The sequence below is a fragment of the Sylvia atricapilla genome, chromosome 29 (assembly GCF_009819655.1).
Source record: "Sylvia atricapilla isolate bSylAtr1 chromosome 29, bSylAtr1.pri, whole genome shotgun sequence".
NCBI classification, from domain to species: Eukaryota; Metazoa; Chordata; class Aves; order Passeriformes; family Sylviidae; genus Sylvia; species Sylvia atricapilla.
In genome coordinates, this window is record NC_089168.1 from 1,378,487 (window position 1) to 1,397,206 (window position 18,720).

An 18,720-nucleotide genomic window follows, 5' to 3' on the forward strand; every position below is an offset into this window, starting at 1 on the left:
ACCCTTGACAGCCACAGCTGAGCCCCCCACCACCATCAGCTGGGGATACTGAGGCACAGGGGGACACGGGGAGAACACGGGGGAGGTGTGAGGTGAGGGGGGACAGAGGCATGGGAAACGTTTTGGGGATGGGGGGGACTCAGGAGGACACGAGGAGTGGATACTGGGGGAGACCAGGTGACACGGGAGGAACAACCTGCGGGGACACCAGGGGGTCGATCACAGGGATGTCTGGCGACCGGGGGACACGAGGGGAAGGAGGGAGGGGGAACACGGCGGGGGCCGGGGGACACGGGTGGGACACGTCACCCATCGGGAACGCCCGGAATGTTCCCGATAAGGCCCAGGGTAGGAGCAGCCCCGACACCTCCGCCCCTCTCCCGGCGCCCTTCAGGGGGCCTCAGGGGGTCCCCAAAGAGGGACGAAGCCGCTGGACCCCGGGCGGGACCCCCTGGGACACTCGGGTCCGGGACCTCGGGGAAAATGGGGGAAAAGGCGGGGGGAAGGGGGAAGATAGAGCAGAACTGGATAAAAGTGAGCATAAGTGGGGAAAATGGGGGAAAATTGGGCAGGAATGGGGAAAAACGAAGGGAATGGGCAAGGGAAAGGAAGAGGGCAAAGCAGAGAAAAACGTGGGGGAAAAGAATAGGGCAAAATGGCAAAAACTGAGGGAGAAACCTGCAAAATTGGACAGAGATGGGGCAAAAGGGGATAAATGGGACAAAACAGGGCAAGATTAGGCAAGAAGGGTTAAAGTGGGACAATAACGGGATAAAATTACAACATAGGGTAAAAATTAGTAAAACGGGACCGGAATGGGGTGAGAAAGAGCAAAATGGGGCAAAACGGGAAGATTTGATATAAATGAAGTAAAGCAAAAAGAGGCAGGAATGGGGGAAATAGGGAAAATGAGAAATGGGCAAAAATGGGGCAAAAGTGGGCAAAACTTAGTAAATGGCACATGAACGGGGCGAAACAGGGCAAAACGGGGGAAAACAGGGCAAAATGGGGCAGGAGTAGGGTAAAACAGGGGGTCTCAGGTCAGACAGGGCTGCAGCAGTGCAAAGGTCAGTAGGGGCTGGCTTTGGGGACCCAAAAATGTGTGGGGCTGTTCCCAACCCTGCCCCACATCCCACAGTTCTGGGTCATACCCCTTTCCACCCACCCCACACCCCACATGTTTAGGGGTTGATTCCCTTCCCCTGCCCTGCTCTCCCCAATTCTGGGTCAGACCCCAAAACGTCTGGCCCACATCCCACGAGTTTTGGCGCTGATTCCTTTCCCTCACACACCATTCCCCACGTTTTGGGGTCGATCCCCTTCCCTGCCCCCCCCAACCCCTCGTTGTGGAGCCGATTCCCGCAGGAACAAAGCGCTGGGCCGGCTCCAGCCGCACCTTCCCGGGAGCGAGGCCGTGGGGAGGTGCCGTGGGGCCGCTCCCGGCTATAAATCCCGGCCAGAATTCCCGCCCGGAATTCCATCCGTGTGTCCGTCCGTGCGACTCTCGGGCTCCCGCCGTGGGATCACCGTCCCCATGAGCTTCTCCCGCCGCACCGTCTATTCCAGCTCCGTCCGCTCCGGCGGGATGGGGACCCTCGGGACCCCTGGGATCGTCCCCGGCCGCCGCTTCGCCCCCCTGGGCAGCGCCGCCAGCGTGTACGCGGGGGCGGGGGGCGCGGGGTCCCGCATCTCCGTCACCCGCACTCTGAGCAGCTCTGGGGGGGCCTTTGGGGCCGGTTATGGGGCCGGCCTGGGGTGTAATGTCTTTCTGGGGGGCTCCGGGGCCGTGGCCAACGAGAAGGAGGCGATGCAGGACCTCAACGACCGCCTGGCCACGTACCTGGAGCAGGTGCGGAGCCTGGAGCGGAAAAACCGGCAGCTGGAGACGCAAATCCGGGAGTTTATGGCCCAAAAGGGGCCCAGCGCCCATGACTGGAGCCCCCAATGGGAGCTGATCGAGGAGCTGCGGGACAAGGTGGGGGCGCCGAGGGGTTGGGGTTAAACATTAACTCGGGGTGGGGGAGGGGAAAGGGCTGAACTTTGCATCTGTGAGGGGTCTGTGAGTCTCTGGGTGGGTATAGGGGGGATATGGGGAGATCTCTATGTCCCCATGGGTGGGGGGCGCGGGGTGGGTTCTTCCCCGCAGGGCTGTTTTTGTGTGGGGCGAAGGGACGTGACCGCGGCCACTGGAGTGGGGCAGTGTCAAAGGAGCCCCCCTCCATTTTTCCAATTTTTGGGTAAATGACCCCCCGCCAGCCCCCACAAAGCCCCTCCTGGAGCCTCCTTAAGGTGACCGGCACCCCTCACCCCCCCTCACCCCCCCACACACACCTAGGCCCCCGCCCCGCCCCCGCCCCGGATTATCGCTGCTGTTCCGGGGCGAGGCCCTGCGGGGAAGGGGGGCCAAGGAAGTCATCTTGCCACGGTGACGGTGACACGTGTCCCTGTGTCCCTGCTGTCCCTAGGTCCACGTGACCATCTGTTCCATTCACCTGTCCCCCCATATCCATATGTTCACTTGGGTCCATGTGTCTCCATGACTATCTGTGTCCACCTGTGTCCCCCCACATGTCTTCCCCTCCATGAGTGCCTATATCCCTATGTCCACTCATGTCCATGTCCCCATGTCCATGTGTCCCTACATGTCCCTATTATCTGCACATATCCCCATATCCCCCCATGTCCATGTGTCCCCTGTATCCATGTGTGTCCTTGTGTCCCCACCCCAGATCCTGGAGAGCACAGTGGAGAATGCACGGACGGTGCTGCAGATTGACAACGCGCGGCTGGCGGCCGATGACTTCCGGGTCAAGTGAGGGCAAGATACTGGGAAGAATGGGAATAATGGGGGTGGGAACATGGCAGGGATGACACAGGAATGAGGATGGAGTGAGAGTAGAGATGGAAGTGGGGGTGAGAATATGATGGAAAAGAGGGTGCAGGTGGGCTGGGAATAGGCGTGGGACTGGGCATTGAGTGGAAATGGAGATAGGGGTGAAAATGGAGCTGTAAACAAGATGGTAATGGAGATGGGAATAGGGGTGGGATTGCTTAGGAATGGGGATAAAGATGAAGTGGGGATGAGGGTGAGGATGGGGGTGTGAATGGGGATGAGGATGGAGACGAGATTGGGATGGATGAGGGCAAGGACGAGGATGGAAACAGGAGTGAGAATAGGAGTGGGATGTGAATGGGGATAAAGATGGTGAGGGAGATGGGATGAAGACAAGCACGGAAAAAAGAGTGGGAATGGGAATAGGGTGGAAATGGATGGGGAGGGACTAGGAGGAGAACAGGTAGTAATGGAGGCAAGGATGGGGTTGGGGTAGAGAGTGAATGGGGATGGGTGGGAAGGAGGTGGGTACAGGGATGGGAATGGGGTGGAGACAGAGATAAGGATGGGGCTGGAGATGGGACAGGGACGTGCACAAGGACAAGGATGGAATAGAGATATGGACAGGGACAGGGATGGGCTGAGGATGGAAATCAGGATGATTTCCACCGTGGCAAGGCCAAAGATGGAGTGGGAATGGAGATGGGAATCTGGATAGGGGCAGGGAAAAGGACAGGGATGGGGACAGCTGTAGGTGAGAATTGGGATGGGACAGGAATGCAAACGTGGATGGGGAGAGGGATGGGACAGGAGGATGAGGAAGAGGATGAGACAGGAATGGGGATGGGATGGGGATGGAGAAAGGGATATGATGGGCATGGAAATGGGGATGAGGATGACAGGGATTGAACAAGGATGAAGAAAAGGCTGTCTTAGGCTGGGGATGGAAATGGGGCTGATGCTAGGGCTGGGGGACAAGGATACATCGGGGACAGAAACAGGATGAGGACAAGGTTATGAACAGGCATGAGGCTGGCTCTGCTCCATGTCCCACTCTGGCTGTGGCCCTGCTCCTGCGGTGTTCCAGGTTTGAGGCGGAGCTGGCCATCCGGCTGTCGGTGGATGGCGACATCGCGGGGCTGCGCAAGGTCTTGGACGACACCAACATGACGCGGCTGCAGCTTGAGGGGGACATTGAGGCCCTGCGTGAGGAGCTGATCCTGCTGCGCAAGGACCACGACCAGGTGGGTCTAGGGGGCTTGGGGGCCTCGGGGAGGGGGCGCCGTGGGACACCAAACTGACCCACTCTGCCCCCAGGAAGTGCAGGACCTGCGGGCGCAGGTCTCACAGTCAGCGCTGACGGTGGAGGTGGATGCACCGCGGTCGCAGGATTTAGGGAAGGTCCTGGGGGAGCTGCGGGCTCAGTACGATGCCCTGGCCCAGAAAAACCTGGAGGATCTGGAGAAGCAGTGGGGGCAGCAGGTAAGGAACCCAAAAAACCCTAAACCCCACCCCAAAACAGCCCCCGAAATGGTCCTGAGGGAGCTGCAGGTGCAGGACAATGCCCTGGTCTTAAAATCCGCGGAGGACCTGGAGAAGCAGAGGAGGTGGGAACTGGGGCCCCCAACCCCCCCACAGTCCACACCCAAGGGTCCCCAGTGATGGTCCATAAAGGTGTCCCCAGTGGGGTGTCACCTGGGGGTCCTAAGCAAGGGGAAAACACCTTTTGGGAGGTGTTCTCAGGCTGGCATGGGAGGACCCCAAAGGAGTCCCACAAAGGAGAGAGGGAGGGGTGGCAGACCCAGGGGGGTCTAGGGTGGAGATTTAGGATGTTTTCGAGGGGACTTCTGGGGTGAACTGCTCCAGAAGGCTCCTGACCCAATCTTGGGGACATTTTGGGGTGGCCTCTATCCAAGGGGGTCCAAGTTTGGAGCCCCTTCTAGGCGCCCAAATGTGGGCCCCCCATGCCTGAGTGTGGGTCCTCTTGGGATGATCTCATTCCCCACATCCCCTTCAGAACTGGGGTGGGACCAAGGCTGCTGTCCCCCAGACCCCAAGTGTGTCCCCAGACCCCCCCCCGACCCCTTCTTTCCCCTCCCAGATCACGGAGACCACCCTGGAGGTGACTCAGAGCACAAAGGACCTGGACACAGCGCGAGGCACTGTCGGAGCCCTGCGTCGCTCACTGCAGACCCTTGAGATTGACCTTGAGGCCTTGCGCAATCAGGTACCCTTAAATCTCCCCCAAAACCCCTAACCCCCCAAATCCCTCAATCAACAGCCTCAAAACTCCAAGTCCCCCCCAAAAAAAACCTAACCCCTTAATTCATGGCTCCAGAGCCCCAAAACCCTGCCAACCCTCAACCCATAACTCCAGCCCCCCAAAGGCCATTTTTGAGGTCCTGACCCCCCACCCCCTAAACCCTCCGAATCCCCCAGAACTCAGGGCTGGGGGCAGTGCTGCCTAAGGCTGAGGGTCAGGCCAGGGTGAACCCCTACCAGACTCCCTAATTCTCCCCTGATCTCCCCAGAACACAGGTTTGGGGGCTGCATTGACCAAAGCTCAGGGTGAACCTCCACAGAAGCCCCAAGTTCCCCCAGAACTTGGGTCTGGAGGCAGCACTGGCTGAGCCCAAAGTTACTCCCCCTGCATTTTCTGGTGCAGATCCTCCAAACCTCCCATTTCAGGGGTACTGACTCCCCTAAACCCCTTTTACTTCCCTCCGCCGAACCCCCCAGAACACAGATTTAGAGGCTGCCATGGTCGAGGCTGAGGCTCAGACCGGGGTGAACCTGCCCAAAACCCCTTTAACCCCCAGAACGCGGGTCTGGAGGCAGCGCTGGCCGAGGCCGAGGCCCGGGCCGGGGCTCACCTGGCGCAGGTGCAGCTCCAGGTGAGCGCGGTAGAGGCGGAGCTGCGGGACGTGCGGGCACAGCTCCAGCGGCAGAACGAGCAGCACCGGGAGCTGCTCGGCCTCAAGGACCGGCTGGAGGCCGAGATCGCGACATATCGGCAGCTGCTGGAGGGTGACGACGGCGGCTTCAGGTGAGCGGGGGGGACTGGGGAGAGGATCAGGTACGGGGGTGAGGAGGGGGGGGGGGACTTCAGGTGGGGGGAAAAGGAATTCAGGTACCCCCGGGGTGGAACGTCAGGTGAGAGAGGAAGTTCAGGTACAGGGGGAGTGAGTTCAGGTGAGTGAGGAAGTTTGAGTTGGGGGAGGGGGATTCAGGTGAGGGGGAGGCGTTTGGGGGAGTTCAGGTATGAGTGGGTTCAGGGGCGAGTTTGATGGAGAGGGAAGGAATTCAGGTATGGGATGTTAGAAGTTCAAGCCAGCAGGGAATTTGGGAGTGTAGTTCAGATATGGGTGGTTCAGCTGAGGAGGGGAAAGAAGCCAGGTACAGGGGGTGGAAGTTCAAACCGGGGGGGAGTTCAGGTACAGGGGAGAATGTGGGGGGGGGGGGGGGCATTCAGGTACAGGGGTTCAGGTGAGAGGGGGAGGTTTAAGTTTGGGAGAAGGTGAGCAGAGAGAGCTCAGGAAGTTTGGGGGGTGAGCTCAGGTATGAGAGTGAGGGGGAAATTCAGAGGGGCGGAGTTCAGGTGAGGGGGAAATCCAGGTACAGGGGAGTTTAGGTGGGGTAGAAGTTGAGGTGAGGGGAAAATGGAGACAGAGGAGGGGGGGATGTGGGCTGGGAAGGGATAATCCCAGGAATGGAGTGTCCAGGTGCCATCCCTGGCATGGGGAGGGGACAGTGAGGACACCCAGAGTGGATGAGCCTCCTGTGATGAGGTTTCCACGTCCCACCAGTTACAAGATTTTGGAGACAGCCAGGGGAGAGCAGTGATGTCCAGGGGGAATGATTGCAGGAGATCATATATCTGAGTTCTGTCCTTCAGGATGGTTGGGGATGGGGACAATGGTGACATCAGAGGGGATGAACCCCAAGTGTCCAAATGTCCAAGTCCTACCAGTTACAATATTTTGGGAACAGCCAGGGGACAGTGGTGACAGCCAGAGGGGACAATCTCCAGGGTGTTGGGAGACCCCCAGTCCAATCGCCCTGGACATTCCATCTCTATCACCTGTTGGTGACACTAAGCGGGACACTACTGGCATGGGGAGGGGTCCTCCAGGTGCCCCCACCCCTAACCACCCCTCCCTGCAGCCTGAGGGATGCCCTGGACAAGGAGACCACGGCCACCACGGCAGGGACAGGGACCACCCAGCGCGTGATCACAGAGACCAGGGAGGTGAAGGTCCGCACCTACTGAGGGGGTCACAGGGGATCCCTGGGCTCCGAAACCCGGGGGGCCCTCGAGCCCCAATAGATCCAAATAAAGTGGTGAATGCCATGAATGGGAGATGGGATGTGCTGGTGTGTCCTTTCGAGGGGGAAATGGGGGTGGGACATGGGGCTGAGAACGAGGAGAAACTGAGGCACGGGGTGTGGGGGCTGTCAGTGGAGCAATGGATACCTGTACCCCTTCCTTGTCACCATCTTCATACCGACCCCCGGTCACCAATGCCCGCCTGGGACACCCCTTTCGTCCCCCGCCCATGTCGGGGTCCTCGGGGGGACTGACCTCCCAGAACCAGCTGGGAGGACCCCAAAACGTCCTGTCCCCTCCAGTCCCGGAGTCAGCCCCGAGCTCCGGGCTGCAGTACCCGGGGTTCCCAGTGCGGTGCTCCGGGTCGCGGGGATCCTCGTACCCGGGAGTCCCGGTGTAGGGGGCTCCTCGGGGGTCGGCACTGACACCTCTGGAGGTATCAGTGCCCAGGGATCCCGGTGAAGATGCCTGAGGGTGTCTGTGCCCGGGGGTCGCGGTATCCGGGAGTGCTGGGGGTGTCAGTAGACGGGGAAGGGTGGTGGTGCCCGGGGTTGCCTGAACCGGGGGTCTCGGGGGGCTGCCATGGGTGTCGGTGTCGGGGGCATCGCGGCGCCCGGGGCGGTCAGTGTGTGAGGGAGCCCGTGTCCGGGGATCCTGATGTCAGGGGTCCCAGTGACCGGGAATCCCGTGAGGTGTCAGTGCCCAGAGGCCGCAGCGTCTTAGGGTCCGGGGAGTGACGGTGTTGGGGCGTCTCGGTGTCCGGGCTGTCACGGCCCGGAGGTGTCGCTGCCCAGGAGTTCCGAGCAGTCCGTGGTGCCTTGGGTGCCCGTGCCGGGGGCTGGCGGTGCCGGCCGGTGCTGGGGGCTGTCACTGCCCGGGGGTCCCGCTCGCCGGGGTGCCGGTGGGAGGGTCCCGAAGGTCCCGAAGGTCCCTCCCCCTCCGCCCCCTCCCCCGCAGACCCATCCGGCCCCGCCCCCGGGGCCAGGCCCCGCCCCCGAGCCAGACCACGCCCTCCTCTTTACCCCGCCCGCTGACAGGGCGCGACGCTCGTGGTCACGTGACGCCGCCATCCGGGTCCTTTGCCTTCTCTGCCTCGTCCCAACATGGCGGCCCCAGGTGAGCGCTGCGCCGCGGGCCCGGGCCCCGGCGGCCCTCGCGGGGCTCTTTGGGCACTGATGGCGACACCAATGGCGGCCCCGGGGCTGCTCCGGGCACTGCCGCTCTCGGAGATGGAGCCAGGGGGGAAGGTGGTGGCGGGAAAACCGGGGGAAGCGGCGGGAAAACCGACCCCCCCCCCCACCCTTCCTCCTCCGCCGCGTCCCCTCAGGGCGGTCGCGCGCCCTTCCAGCCCCCCCGCCGCTTCCCATTGGCGGGGTTGCGCGCGCGGCCCCTGATTGACGTGCGCGCGCCGAGCCCCCCCAGCACCCCCCCGAGTCCCATTGGCGGGGGCGCGCGCGCCCGGCTGGTGATTGACGTGCGTGCCCCTAGCCGGTGATTGACGTGCGCGCGCCGGGCGCGGCTCAGCGCGTGCGCGCGGGAGGGGGGGGAGGGGGCGACGCGCCCACGTGGCCGCGAACGGGCGGGGGTCGGCGAGGCCCCTCTGCAGGGAGTTTGGGGGGGGAGGTGGGATCAGCTCCCCCGCCCCCCACATACACACATCTGCCCTCGGGGGCTGCACCGGGAACCCCTTCCCGGGCCCGCGGTGCCCTTGAGGCTCCTTGGGGTTAATAACGGGGGAGGCGGGGCGGGATATGACCCCGCCCAGCCCCTCCAGGGTTGGTCCCGGGGTGGTGGGCACACCAGACTCCCCCCAGTCCCAACCTGGTTCCCCCTCCGTTCCCGCTCCCGCAGCATCCGCCGCGATCCCCGACTCTCCTTGGAGCGGGAGGGGTGAGCACGAGGGGCTGGAAGGTGACACCCCCCCCCATCCCCAGGTTTGGTGTTTCCCACCTGGATCCATTCCTGTTCCAGCTTTCCCTGGACCTCAGGTCCTTCCCGCATTCCCAGGGGTGTCCCAGGCTGATTTCTTGGGGGAGGTCGGGTCACCCAGGGACAGCTCTGAGGGTCTTGGGGCTCTCGGATCCCAGGCTGGGATTCCTGTAGGATTCCCGGAACAGCCCCGCACTTATCTGAAATCCATGGTAGGGAGGGATTGGGTGAAGATAGAGCCATGCCAGAGGTTTCACGTACCACCACCACCCTCTCCCAATTCCCACAGCAAAACACTGGTGATGGTTCTCTCCATGCTGGGTTTCCATGGAATAATACATTTCCAGGCCATTACGTGACAGTCTCAGCATCTCACCTCCATCCTTTTTAGTCTCATTAAAACCCTTTAGTTGATTAATTAATTATTATTCCACTCTCTGCTCAGAGCTGTGACAGTCCAAAAATTTATGATCTCTCCTTAAAAAAGAGAGGGGAATGTTTTTCCAAGCCTTTCTCTTTCATATCCTAAAAACACATCAGTTTTCCTTCCCCTGGGAGCACAGTTGACCTCTCCAAATCCTGATGGGGAAGGAGGGGAATCCATAACTTCTTTGGGGCTCCAAGACACACACCCCAGCTCCACCCGGAGGGATTTCTCATGGAAAATGCGGCATTTTTGCCAGGAAAGGTCCCAGATCCAGCAGCAGAGCCGCATGAGGGTGGCAGTTCTTCCTGGAAGGTGGGAATACTGGGGGAATTGTGAATCAAAGCCCGCCTTCCAGGAAATATCCCCGTTTTCCAGGAGGGTCACAGCATGTGCCTTGGTGTGTCCCCATAGGGAGTGGGATGGGGGAAACAATTTTCTCAGTGGAAATAGCAAATAAAGGGGGCTGGGGGATGGTTTGGTGGCTCCTGTCCCCTCATGTGACCCCTCCCAGTGGCCCCTGTCCAATCCTGATGTCCCATGTCCCAGTCTGGAGCTGTGTCCCACTCTGGTGTCTCCTGTCTCTCTCCCAGGTCCTCATGTCCAACTCTTCATATCCCATCCGTGTCCTGTCCCAGTGGCTCCTGTCCCATCCCAGTGCCTCATGTCCCATCTTGTGTCCCTTCCTGCCACTTCCTGGCTCCTGCTGTGCCTCCTCCTGTCCCATGCCAGTTTCTTGCATCCTGGTGCCCCATATCCCTTCCCAGTTCCTTCTGTCCCATCCCAGTGGCACCTTTCCTGATGCCCTTGTGGCCTATCCCAACAGTTTACATCTTTTCTCGGTGCCATATCCCACCCAGATGACTTGTGTCCCATCCTGTATGCCCTCCCAGTGCCTTCTTGTCCCATCTCAGTACCCCATGTCCCATCTTGTGTCCCATCCTGTTGCCTTGTGCCCTATCCTGATGCTTCATGTCCCATCTCAATGACTGGTGTCACATCTTGGTGGCTCCTGTCCTTTCTCGGCTCCTCATGTCCCATCCTGACACCTCCTGTCCCATCCTGGTGCTCTGAGTTATATGCCAGCACTTCCCATCTCATCCTGATGCCCTGTGTCCCATCTCGTGTCCCCTCTTGGCATGTCCTGTCCAGTCTGTTGTCCTATCCCAGTTCATCCCATCCCATCTTTGTTGTCCCATGTCACATCTGTCACCTTGTGTCCTATCCCAGGGTCTCCTGTCCCATTCTGATGCTCCATGTCCTCCTGTACGGTTTCCTCCTGGCTCCTCCTGTTCTGTCTCATATCCCTTCCCAGTGGCTCCTGTTCCATCCCAGCTCTTCCCATTCCATCCCAGTGTCCCATGTCTCACCTTGTGTCCCATCTGTCACCTTGTGCTCCATCCCAAGGCCTTGTGTCCCATCCTGGTGGCTGCTGTCAGCTCTTGGTATCCCATGTCCCATTTTAATGTCCCATCACAGCACTTCCTGTCCCTTCCCAGTGTCCCATGTCCTGGATCCTCATGTCCAATCCTGGCACTTCATGTCACCTCTCAGCTCCTCATGTCCCATCCTGGCATCCTCTGTCCCATTCCAGTGTCCCATGTCAAATTCCTGTGTCCCATCCTGGTGTCTCTAGTCCCATTCCAGTGGTCTGTGTCCCATCCCAGTGTCCCCAGTCCCCTCTGCCCCTGCCCTGTTCCTATCCCTGCTCTCATTCCACCTATTCCCACTCATTGCCTCCCATTCCCACACTTTTTCTGACCCTTTCCCACTCTCATTCCCCCCTGTCCCAGCTCTTATTCCTGCCCATTCCCTTTCTCATTCCTACCCATCCGTGTTCCCATTCCCATCATTGCCACTCTGACCCCATTCTCATTCCATCTTACTCCCTCTCTTTCCTGCCCATTCCCGCTCTCATTCCCACACATTCCCTGCCTCATTCCCCCCACTCCCATTCCTGCTCTGATCCGTGTCTCCGGTTGCTCCTGCAGCAGCAGCAAAGAAGAAGCCAAAGAAGGGGAAGACGCTGACGCTCACGGATTTCCTGGCGGAGGATGGGGGGGGCGGGGGGGGCCCCACCTACATCCCCAAACCCGTGAGCTGGGCCGACGAGACCGACGACTTGGAAGGTGAGCATGGCATTCCTGGCCCCTGGAATGTCATTCTTGGAGCCAGGAAGGCATTACCTGCTTTGGGATTGGCAATCCCAGCCCCCAGAGCAGCATTTCTGGAGCCAGGATAGCATTCCTAGCCCCCAGAGTGGCATTTCCAGCTTTGGGATTGGCATTCCCAGTCCTTGGAGCAACATTTCCAGAGGTGGAACAGCATTCTCAATCCCTAGGCACCATTCTGAGCAGTGAGATTGGCATTCCCAGCTCCCAGACTGGCATTCCTGCTTCAGGATCAATATTCCCTTACCCCAGAGGGGCATTCCTGGATCATGGAGAGCATTTCCCAGCTCCCAGACTGTCATTTCCGGTTCTAGGTCTGCATTCCCAGCTCCTGGAACATAATTCCTGCCTTCCAGAGTGGCGTTCCCAGCTCCAGGATTGGCATTCCTGCCTGCCAGTGGCACCCACAACTGAAAAAATCCACTGGCTGTTCCTGGTTTGAGGAATAATGAGTCTGGGAGAGGCATGCAAGTTTTCCTTAGGGATGAGACTCAGTGTCCAGCAACGTGGGGGATCAGGAATGGGATATCGAGTGTTTTGGGGATCACATTCACTAGAGCTTCCCACTGAGCCAGACTGGAATCCAAGTGGGAATGAATCCTGGAAAGCCATCCCATGTGATTGCCTATCCCTGCCTTGGCTGCTCTGGATGGCCTCAGGGCACCTTTTCCATGGATTTACCAATGCTGCTGGCAGTTGCCATTGCTCTGCTGGACTCCAGTTCTCTCGGGTTGGCTCTGGATGATTCCAGTTTCTTCCCGTTGCCTCCGGTTGCTTTCAGCTGCCTCCCTCTGGGTGGTTTGGGGGTGATTTGCTGACTCCAGTTGACTTGGCCAGCCCTGGATGGCCCCAGTGGGCTCCAGTTGACCCTGATGGGGTGCATCTGTGCCCACATCTCGGATTTCTCCGCAGTCTCCACCACCTGGCACAGCAATGATGATGACGTTTACCGGGCGCCTCCGATTGACCGCTCCATCCTTCCCACGGCGCCGCGCGCCGCCCGCGAGCCCAACATTGACAGAAGCCGCCTCCCCAAATCACCCCCCTACACGGCATTCCTGGGAAACCTGCCCTATGATGTCACGGAAGAGTCCATCAAAGATTTCTTCCGAGGGCTCAATGTGAGTGACATTCCAGAGGGTGGGAGTGCTGTGGGAACCCAGGATGGGGCACTCTCTCCCCATCAGATGCCTGTATCCATTGCCATGAGGCGTTTTCCTGAGATGTGGGTGTCTGTAGGTTGATCCTGAGAGAATCCCTTGAATCCCCAGGCGTGGGTCAGCCATTCCCACTCCTCCAATGCGATTGAGGAGCCTCCAGTGGAGGGTTTCCCTGTGGAATCAGGTGGAGGTTAGACTTGGGGGGGTGGGGTAGGACAGCTGGCTCCCACCCCAATAGAAAGAAAACAGCATCAGGAAGCTCATAGATCACACAGAGGTGCTGAAAAGCACAGGGAAATTAGTCCCAAATTGGGGAAAACCAAGTTTATTCCCATTTGAACCAATCCTGCTCTTCCCTCTCCAGCTCTGCACCTGGCTTTGGCCTTCCTCATTCCTTTTCCCTCTTCCTTGGAATTTGTCATCCTTAAAATATAACTCCATGCATGCATTGTGGCTTCTCCTTGGGTCCAAGCTAGATCCTGGCTTTTCAAAAGGTTTCCCATCAGGAAATCCATCCCAGGAAAATCCAAGGGATTCTCTGAGACCCTGTGACCCCCTGAGTTGTCATTTGAGAATGTTGGTGGCTCCTGACACTTTGCAGGGCTCTGATGAGGAATGAGCAAGGAGCTCCCACACTTTGGGAACCGAAATCCAGGGAAAGAAGGTTATGGGCTACCCTGTGTCCATGTGAGATTTGTGCTGGACATATCCAGGGCTGGTTTTCTGCCGGGATGAGCTCTGAGATAGCTCCTGCTTCCCTGAGCCTGGGTTGGAGCCTGCAGAGCATACCTGGCCCTTCCCATTGTTCCCAGTGCAATTGCCAGAGCTGGAATTCTCTTCCCAGTCACTCAGTCCAAAGATGTTGGAAAGTTCTGCTGTGTTTGGGGTGGGACCCCCTCTTCCCTCCTTATGCATGAGGAACCCCCTCAACCTCTGGATATCCATGAGTTGCTCCATCCCAGATCCTGCTACTCTTCCACATCCCTCTTTGGAAGCCAAGGTCCTGAGGGGAGCTTCCCTGCCTTCCCTCCCTTGGCAGATCAGCGCCGTGCGGCTCCCACGGGAACCCACCAATCCTGAGAGGTTGAAAGGTTTCGGATATGCGGAATTCGAGGATATCGATTCCCTGTTCCAGGCCCTGAGCCTCAACGAAGAGGTGAGTCCGATCCCAGCTTCCAAGAACACATCCCAGGGCCTAAAGGGGCTCCAAGGACCTGGAGAAGGATTTGTACATGGGGCTGGAGTGATAGGAAAGGGGCAAATGGCTTCCAGCTGGGAGAAGGGAGGGTCAGGTGGGATATCGAGAGGGAATTCCCAGCCAACACTCACTTCCCACTGTTGTTCCAGTCTTTAGGAAACAGAAGGATACGAGTGGATGTGGCAGATCAAGCTCAGGATAAAGGTGAGCGTCCAGCTGAGGATGTGGATCAGGCGGGGTAGGGACGCAGGGAGAGTGGCCAAGGGCCCAGCCCTGACCTTGCCCTGTTTCCTTCCTTTCCTGTTAATTTTCCTTTCCCTCTCTCTTTCCTTCTCTTTGTCCTTGCCCCTGTCCATGTCCCTGGCCCTCAGCAGACCGGGACGATCGCTGCTTCGGCAGAGACCGGGATCGCTTCCGGGACTCGGAGCGGTTCGAGAGCGACTGGCGCGCACGTCCGGCTGCTCCCGACACCTTCGATGACTACCCCCCGCGCCGGAGTGACGATGGATTTGGGGACAGTGAGTGAAGGGAACAAGCCCAGCATTCCAGGCACTCCCTCCTTCCCCTGTGTCCTGGGAACCAGCATTGTCCAGGGGCACCTGATACAGCTCTGCCTGAGATTAGGAGCTAGCTGAGCTCATTCCCACCCTGAGCTTGTTTTGGTCCTCATTCATTCCCAGAAGTCCCTCCTGGAGCTAATGTATTCCCAGAACTCATTCTCACCCTGAGCTTGTTCTTTCCCCATTTGGAGCTCATTTGTTCTCTGCTCTCATTCCCACCCAAACTCACTAATTCCCCAAACTCCTTATTCTCACCTGAGCTCAGTTTGTAGGAATAGTGGGGCCTCCTGCTCTCCCATGTGGAGCAGTACTGGGATTTTCCTCCTTTCATGGAGTCTCTGCCAATCCCAGTAAAATGCCATTGCACTTCAGGATATCGTGATCGCTATGATGACCGGTATCGGGACGGGCCACGGCGGGACATGGATCGTGGCTTTGGGAGCCGGGATCGCTACGACGACCGCAGCAGGGATTACGACCGAGGTGGGAATTCCCAAGGATTTTCGGGGCAGAGAGAGTGGGAGCGAGACGCGCACACAGCACACACACACACACCCCATGGCCAGCAAGTAACTGGGAATCCTCCAAATTCCCTGACTCTTTATCACTGGGAATCTGGGCTGCGTTATCCCCAGTCACTGTCACACAGATCCTTCTCCTTCTCCAGGATACGATTCCCGAATAGGCAGTGGCCGGAGAGCCTTTGGGAGCGGATACCGCCGGGATGATGACTACCGTGGCTATGAGGATCGTTATGACCGGCGGGATGACCGGATGGATCGGTGGAATTCCCGGGATGATTACGGCCGGGATGATTACCGCCGTGAGGACAGAGGTGGGGTGGGACTGGGACTGTTACTTTGGGAAAGGCTGGATAGAATGGGAATGATCCCTTAAGAAAGGTGGGTGGGGGAAGGGAATGTTCCGTGGGAATGGTGGCGTGGGACAGGGATTATCCTGTCAGTCCCAGCACTGTTCCAGGTGGGATCAGTGCCCACCGGGATCTCCCGGCTCGTTCCCAGGTCCCACCCAGAGACCGAAGCTCAACCTGAAGCCCCGGAGTGCTCCCAAGGAAGAGGAAACTTCCACAGCTCCCGCTGCCCAATCCAGCCGGGCTGCTTCCATCTTCGGGGGAGCCAAGCCTGTGGATACAGCGGCTCGGGAGCGGGAAGTGGAGGAGCGGCTCCAGAAGGAGCAGGAAAAACTCCAGCGGCAGCTGGAGGATGACAAGAGGATCGACAGACGGCCCCGGGAAAGGTGGGAATGGTGCCTTGGGAAAGAGGGAATGGAATGGGGACGATCCCTTGGGAAGGGTGGGAAGGGCTGGAATGGTCTCTTGGGAAAGGTGGGATAGGTAAGGAATGATCACTTGGTAGTGGTGGAATGGGCGAAGAATGATCCCACCCAAGAGGGGAGAGGTAGGGAATGGTCTCTTAGGAAAGGGGATATGGGCTGGGAGTTATCCCATGGCAGAGGTGGGGGAGGGCAGGGAATGATCCCCATGGAGAGGTGGGATAGGATGGAAATGATCCCTCAAGAAATTCGAGGCTGATCGCCACAGAGATGGGAGGGACAAGGAATGGTCCCTGTGAAAAAAATGGGATGGGTGGGAATGATCCCTTGTGGGTGGTTTGGGGGGAATGGTGCCCATCCTGTGGGAAAGGTGGGATGGAGCACCCCTTTCCCAGCCTGCTGATCCTATTTCCACCCTATGCCAGGCATCCGAGCTGGCGGAGCGAGGAGAACCAGGAGCGATCCCGGACAGGCAGCGAATCCTCCCAGAGTGGCCCTGCGGGACCACCAGGAACGTCTGTGGGCTCAGGCCCCACCGGCAGGAGTGAGTTGGGATCCGGCACAACCAGAGCATCTCAGCCCAGGGTGTCCGGCAGCTCCCACATGAATTTGTGTCCCCCCAGCCACACGGAGGAGGGAGAGTGAGAAATCCCTGGAAAATGAGCCTCTAGGAAAAGAGGAGGAGCCGCCCTCACCACCCTCCAAATCCCGGGAGGAGAAGCCGAAGGTGATGCCGGCGCCACCTCCCAAGGAAAACGCCTGGATGAAGCGGAGCAGCCAGAACCCCCCCGGCAATTCCCAGAGCTCTGACTCCGAGCAGCCCTCCCCGACAAGGTGGGTGTCCCAGGAAGGAGCGGCCTGGAGGCAGCTTTTCGAGCCCGAAGCGTTCCATGGGTCCCTGGTTTTCCCTGGTGGAGCCCCTTCCAAGGGCCAGGAGAAGGGGCCCCTGTCCTTTCTAGGGCCCATCCCAAAATTCCTGAATCCCAGAGATGTTCCTGTGCCCCATCCCAGTGTTCCTGTGGGCCATTCCATGGAATCACTGGCCCATCCCAACATTCTTGTGGCCCAGGGATGTTCCTGCTGCATGTCTCAATATTCCTACGCCCCTTCCCAGTGTTCTGTGGCACATCCCCATCCTCCTGAGGCCTATGGAGGCTCTTCTGCCCATCCCAACCTTCCTGTGTTCCCTCCTACCATTTTCAGGTGTGTTCTGGGCTCCATCCCAGCATCCTTGTGCCTGATCCCAACTTTCCTGGGGCTCAGGGGTGTTCGTGTGCCCCATCCCAATATTCCCAGGAATTCGCTGTGCGCCGTTCTAATATTCCTGTGCTCTACCCCAACATTCCCAGGCCCTATCCCAACATTCCCAGGCCCCACCCCACCATTCCTATGAATGGCGCCATTCCAGGGACCCCCCTGATGCCCCTTCCCCTCTTTTTTCTTTTTCCAGTGGGGGTCCCCCTGGCCCCTCCCCCCATGGAGATGATGGGGCCCCCCCCCAAGACCCCCCAGAGGAGAGGTGAGAATGGGAGGAGGGGACTGGGAGGGCCTGGAGCAGGTTTCGGGGATTTGGGGGAGACTTGGGGGCTCAGAAAGTGTTTAGGGAGGGGTTGGGGATTTTGGAGGAGCTCAGGGGGAGGTTGGTATCAGGGGATTTGGTGGAGGAGGGGTTTAAAAGGGGTTAGGGGTTTCCAGGGTTTCGAGGCCTCGCTGGGAGGCTCGGGGGGGTTTGGGGGCTGTGACACTCCCCTCATCCTTTCCCAGCAGAGGAATTGAAGCCGGAGGGGGGTCGGGAGAGCAGCTCCAAGGGCCGGAGCTGCAGCCGCGGCCCCACAGGGGACCCTGAGAGGTGAGGCCACCCCCAGACCCCCCCTCAGGAACCGGGAAACCCCCCGGGCTCTGGGAATTTCCCCGGGAATTGACCTCTGATCCTCTGATCTCTGCCCCCCAGGAGGGACCCTCGGAAGGAGCACGAGCCAAAGAAACTGGAGGAGAACCCCCCCTCTGTAAGGATCCAGGGGGGGACCCAAGACTTGAGGAGGGACCCCTGTCAGATCCTGGGTTTGGGGGAATTTTCACCATAACTGACCTCCCATGCCTCCAGTTAGCTGATGGGTCTGTGACTCCTCTTTGGGGTGAATGAACCCCCAGGGGACTTTGACTCCTCAAATCTCACTTTCTGGAGTGTTTTGGCAATTCTCTGTTACAGTGCCCCCCTCCTCCTGCCCACCCCCACAGTTCAGCCATGGACAGTCTGAGACCCCTTTTTTGGGGTGCAGACCCCCTTGGTGGGGTCTTCATCCTCTCCAAATCTTGGGGTTTTGGGAATTTTTTTCAATAATGACCCCCCTGGCCCTCCCAGCTGAACCACCCCAGCAATTTTGGATGTCTCTAGCCCCCCCTGTGACCCCCTGGTTTTGGAATAAAGATCCTCTAAGGGTCTTCATCCTCCTCAAATCCCATCTTTGGGTATTTTTCCTGGTTTTCCCTGCAGTTCAGCCATGCCAGCAAATATGCCGCGCTCTCCATGGATGGGGAGGATGAAGGTGATGATGAAGAAGGAGCTGAGTAAAAGCTTCCTCCCCCTCCTCCTCCTCCTCAGCCACCGCGGGAACCTCCGGAGATTCCCAAAAATCCCAACTTTGATCCAGGCGAGACGGAAATAAAGCCTAAAACTCATCAGTTCCCTCAGCTACGGCTTCTTAAATCCTGAAAAAACCCCACCCTGAATACACGGGAATCACCCCAAAATAGGCCCGGGGGGCAGGAGGGGTAATTCCAAGAGTTTTCTCAAAGGAAAAGCAGCCCCCCACTCTGTGTTTTCC

The 18,720-nt window shown here is 58.9% G+C and overlaps 2 protein-coding genes across 2 annotated transcripts; both read left to right on the forward strand.

Annotated features, from left to right (window-relative positions):
- Positions 1-1,391: 1,391 nt before the first annotated feature.
- KRT18 (keratin 18) lies at positions 1,392-7,193 on the forward strand. The gene is made up of 7 exons (XM_066337576.1): positions 1,392-1,975; positions 2,730-2,812; positions 3,921-4,077; positions 4,151-4,315; positions 4,935-5,060; positions 5,653-5,879; positions 6,998-7,193. Exons 1-7 carry the CDS (start codon positions 1,535-1,537, stop codon positions 7,101-7,103), a joined length of 1,305 nt encoding a protein of 434 aa, XP_066193673.1. The 5' UTR covers positions 1,392-1,534; the 3' UTR covers positions 7,104-7,193.
- Positions 7,194-8,182: 989 nt separating this feature from the next.
- On the forward strand, positions 8,183-18,574 carry EIF4B (eukaryotic translation initiation factor 4B). Its single transcript, XM_066337598.1, is given in 16 exon segments — positions 8,183-8,276; positions 11,505-11,642; positions 12,597-12,805; positions 13,884-14,000; positions 14,192-14,246; positions 14,417-14,560; positions 14,975-15,085; positions 15,270-15,437; positions 15,625-15,859; positions 16,321-16,439; positions 16,519-16,729; positions 17,346-17,388; positions 17,390-17,414; positions 17,660-17,744; positions 17,847-17,901; positions 18,390-18,574. Coding segments are annotated over 16 exon segments (1,806 nt in total). The 5' UTR covers positions 8,183-8,263; the 3' UTR covers positions 18,468-18,574.
- Positions 18,575-18,720: the final 146 nt, after the last annotated feature.

Coding starts and splice junctions, on each gene's coding strand:
- KRT18 (XM_066337576.1), top strand. CDS start 1,535: ATGAGCTTCTCCCGCCGCACCGTCTATTCCAGCTCCGTCCGCTCCGGC. Junction 1,976..2,729: donor TCGAGGAGCTGCGGGACAAG/GTGGGGGCGCCG, acceptor TCCCCACCCCAG/ATCCTGGAGAGCACAGTGGA. Junction 5,880..6,997: donor GGTGACGACGGCGGCTTCAG/GTGAGCGGGGGG, acceptor CCCTCCCTGCAG/CCTGAGGGATGCCCTGGACA.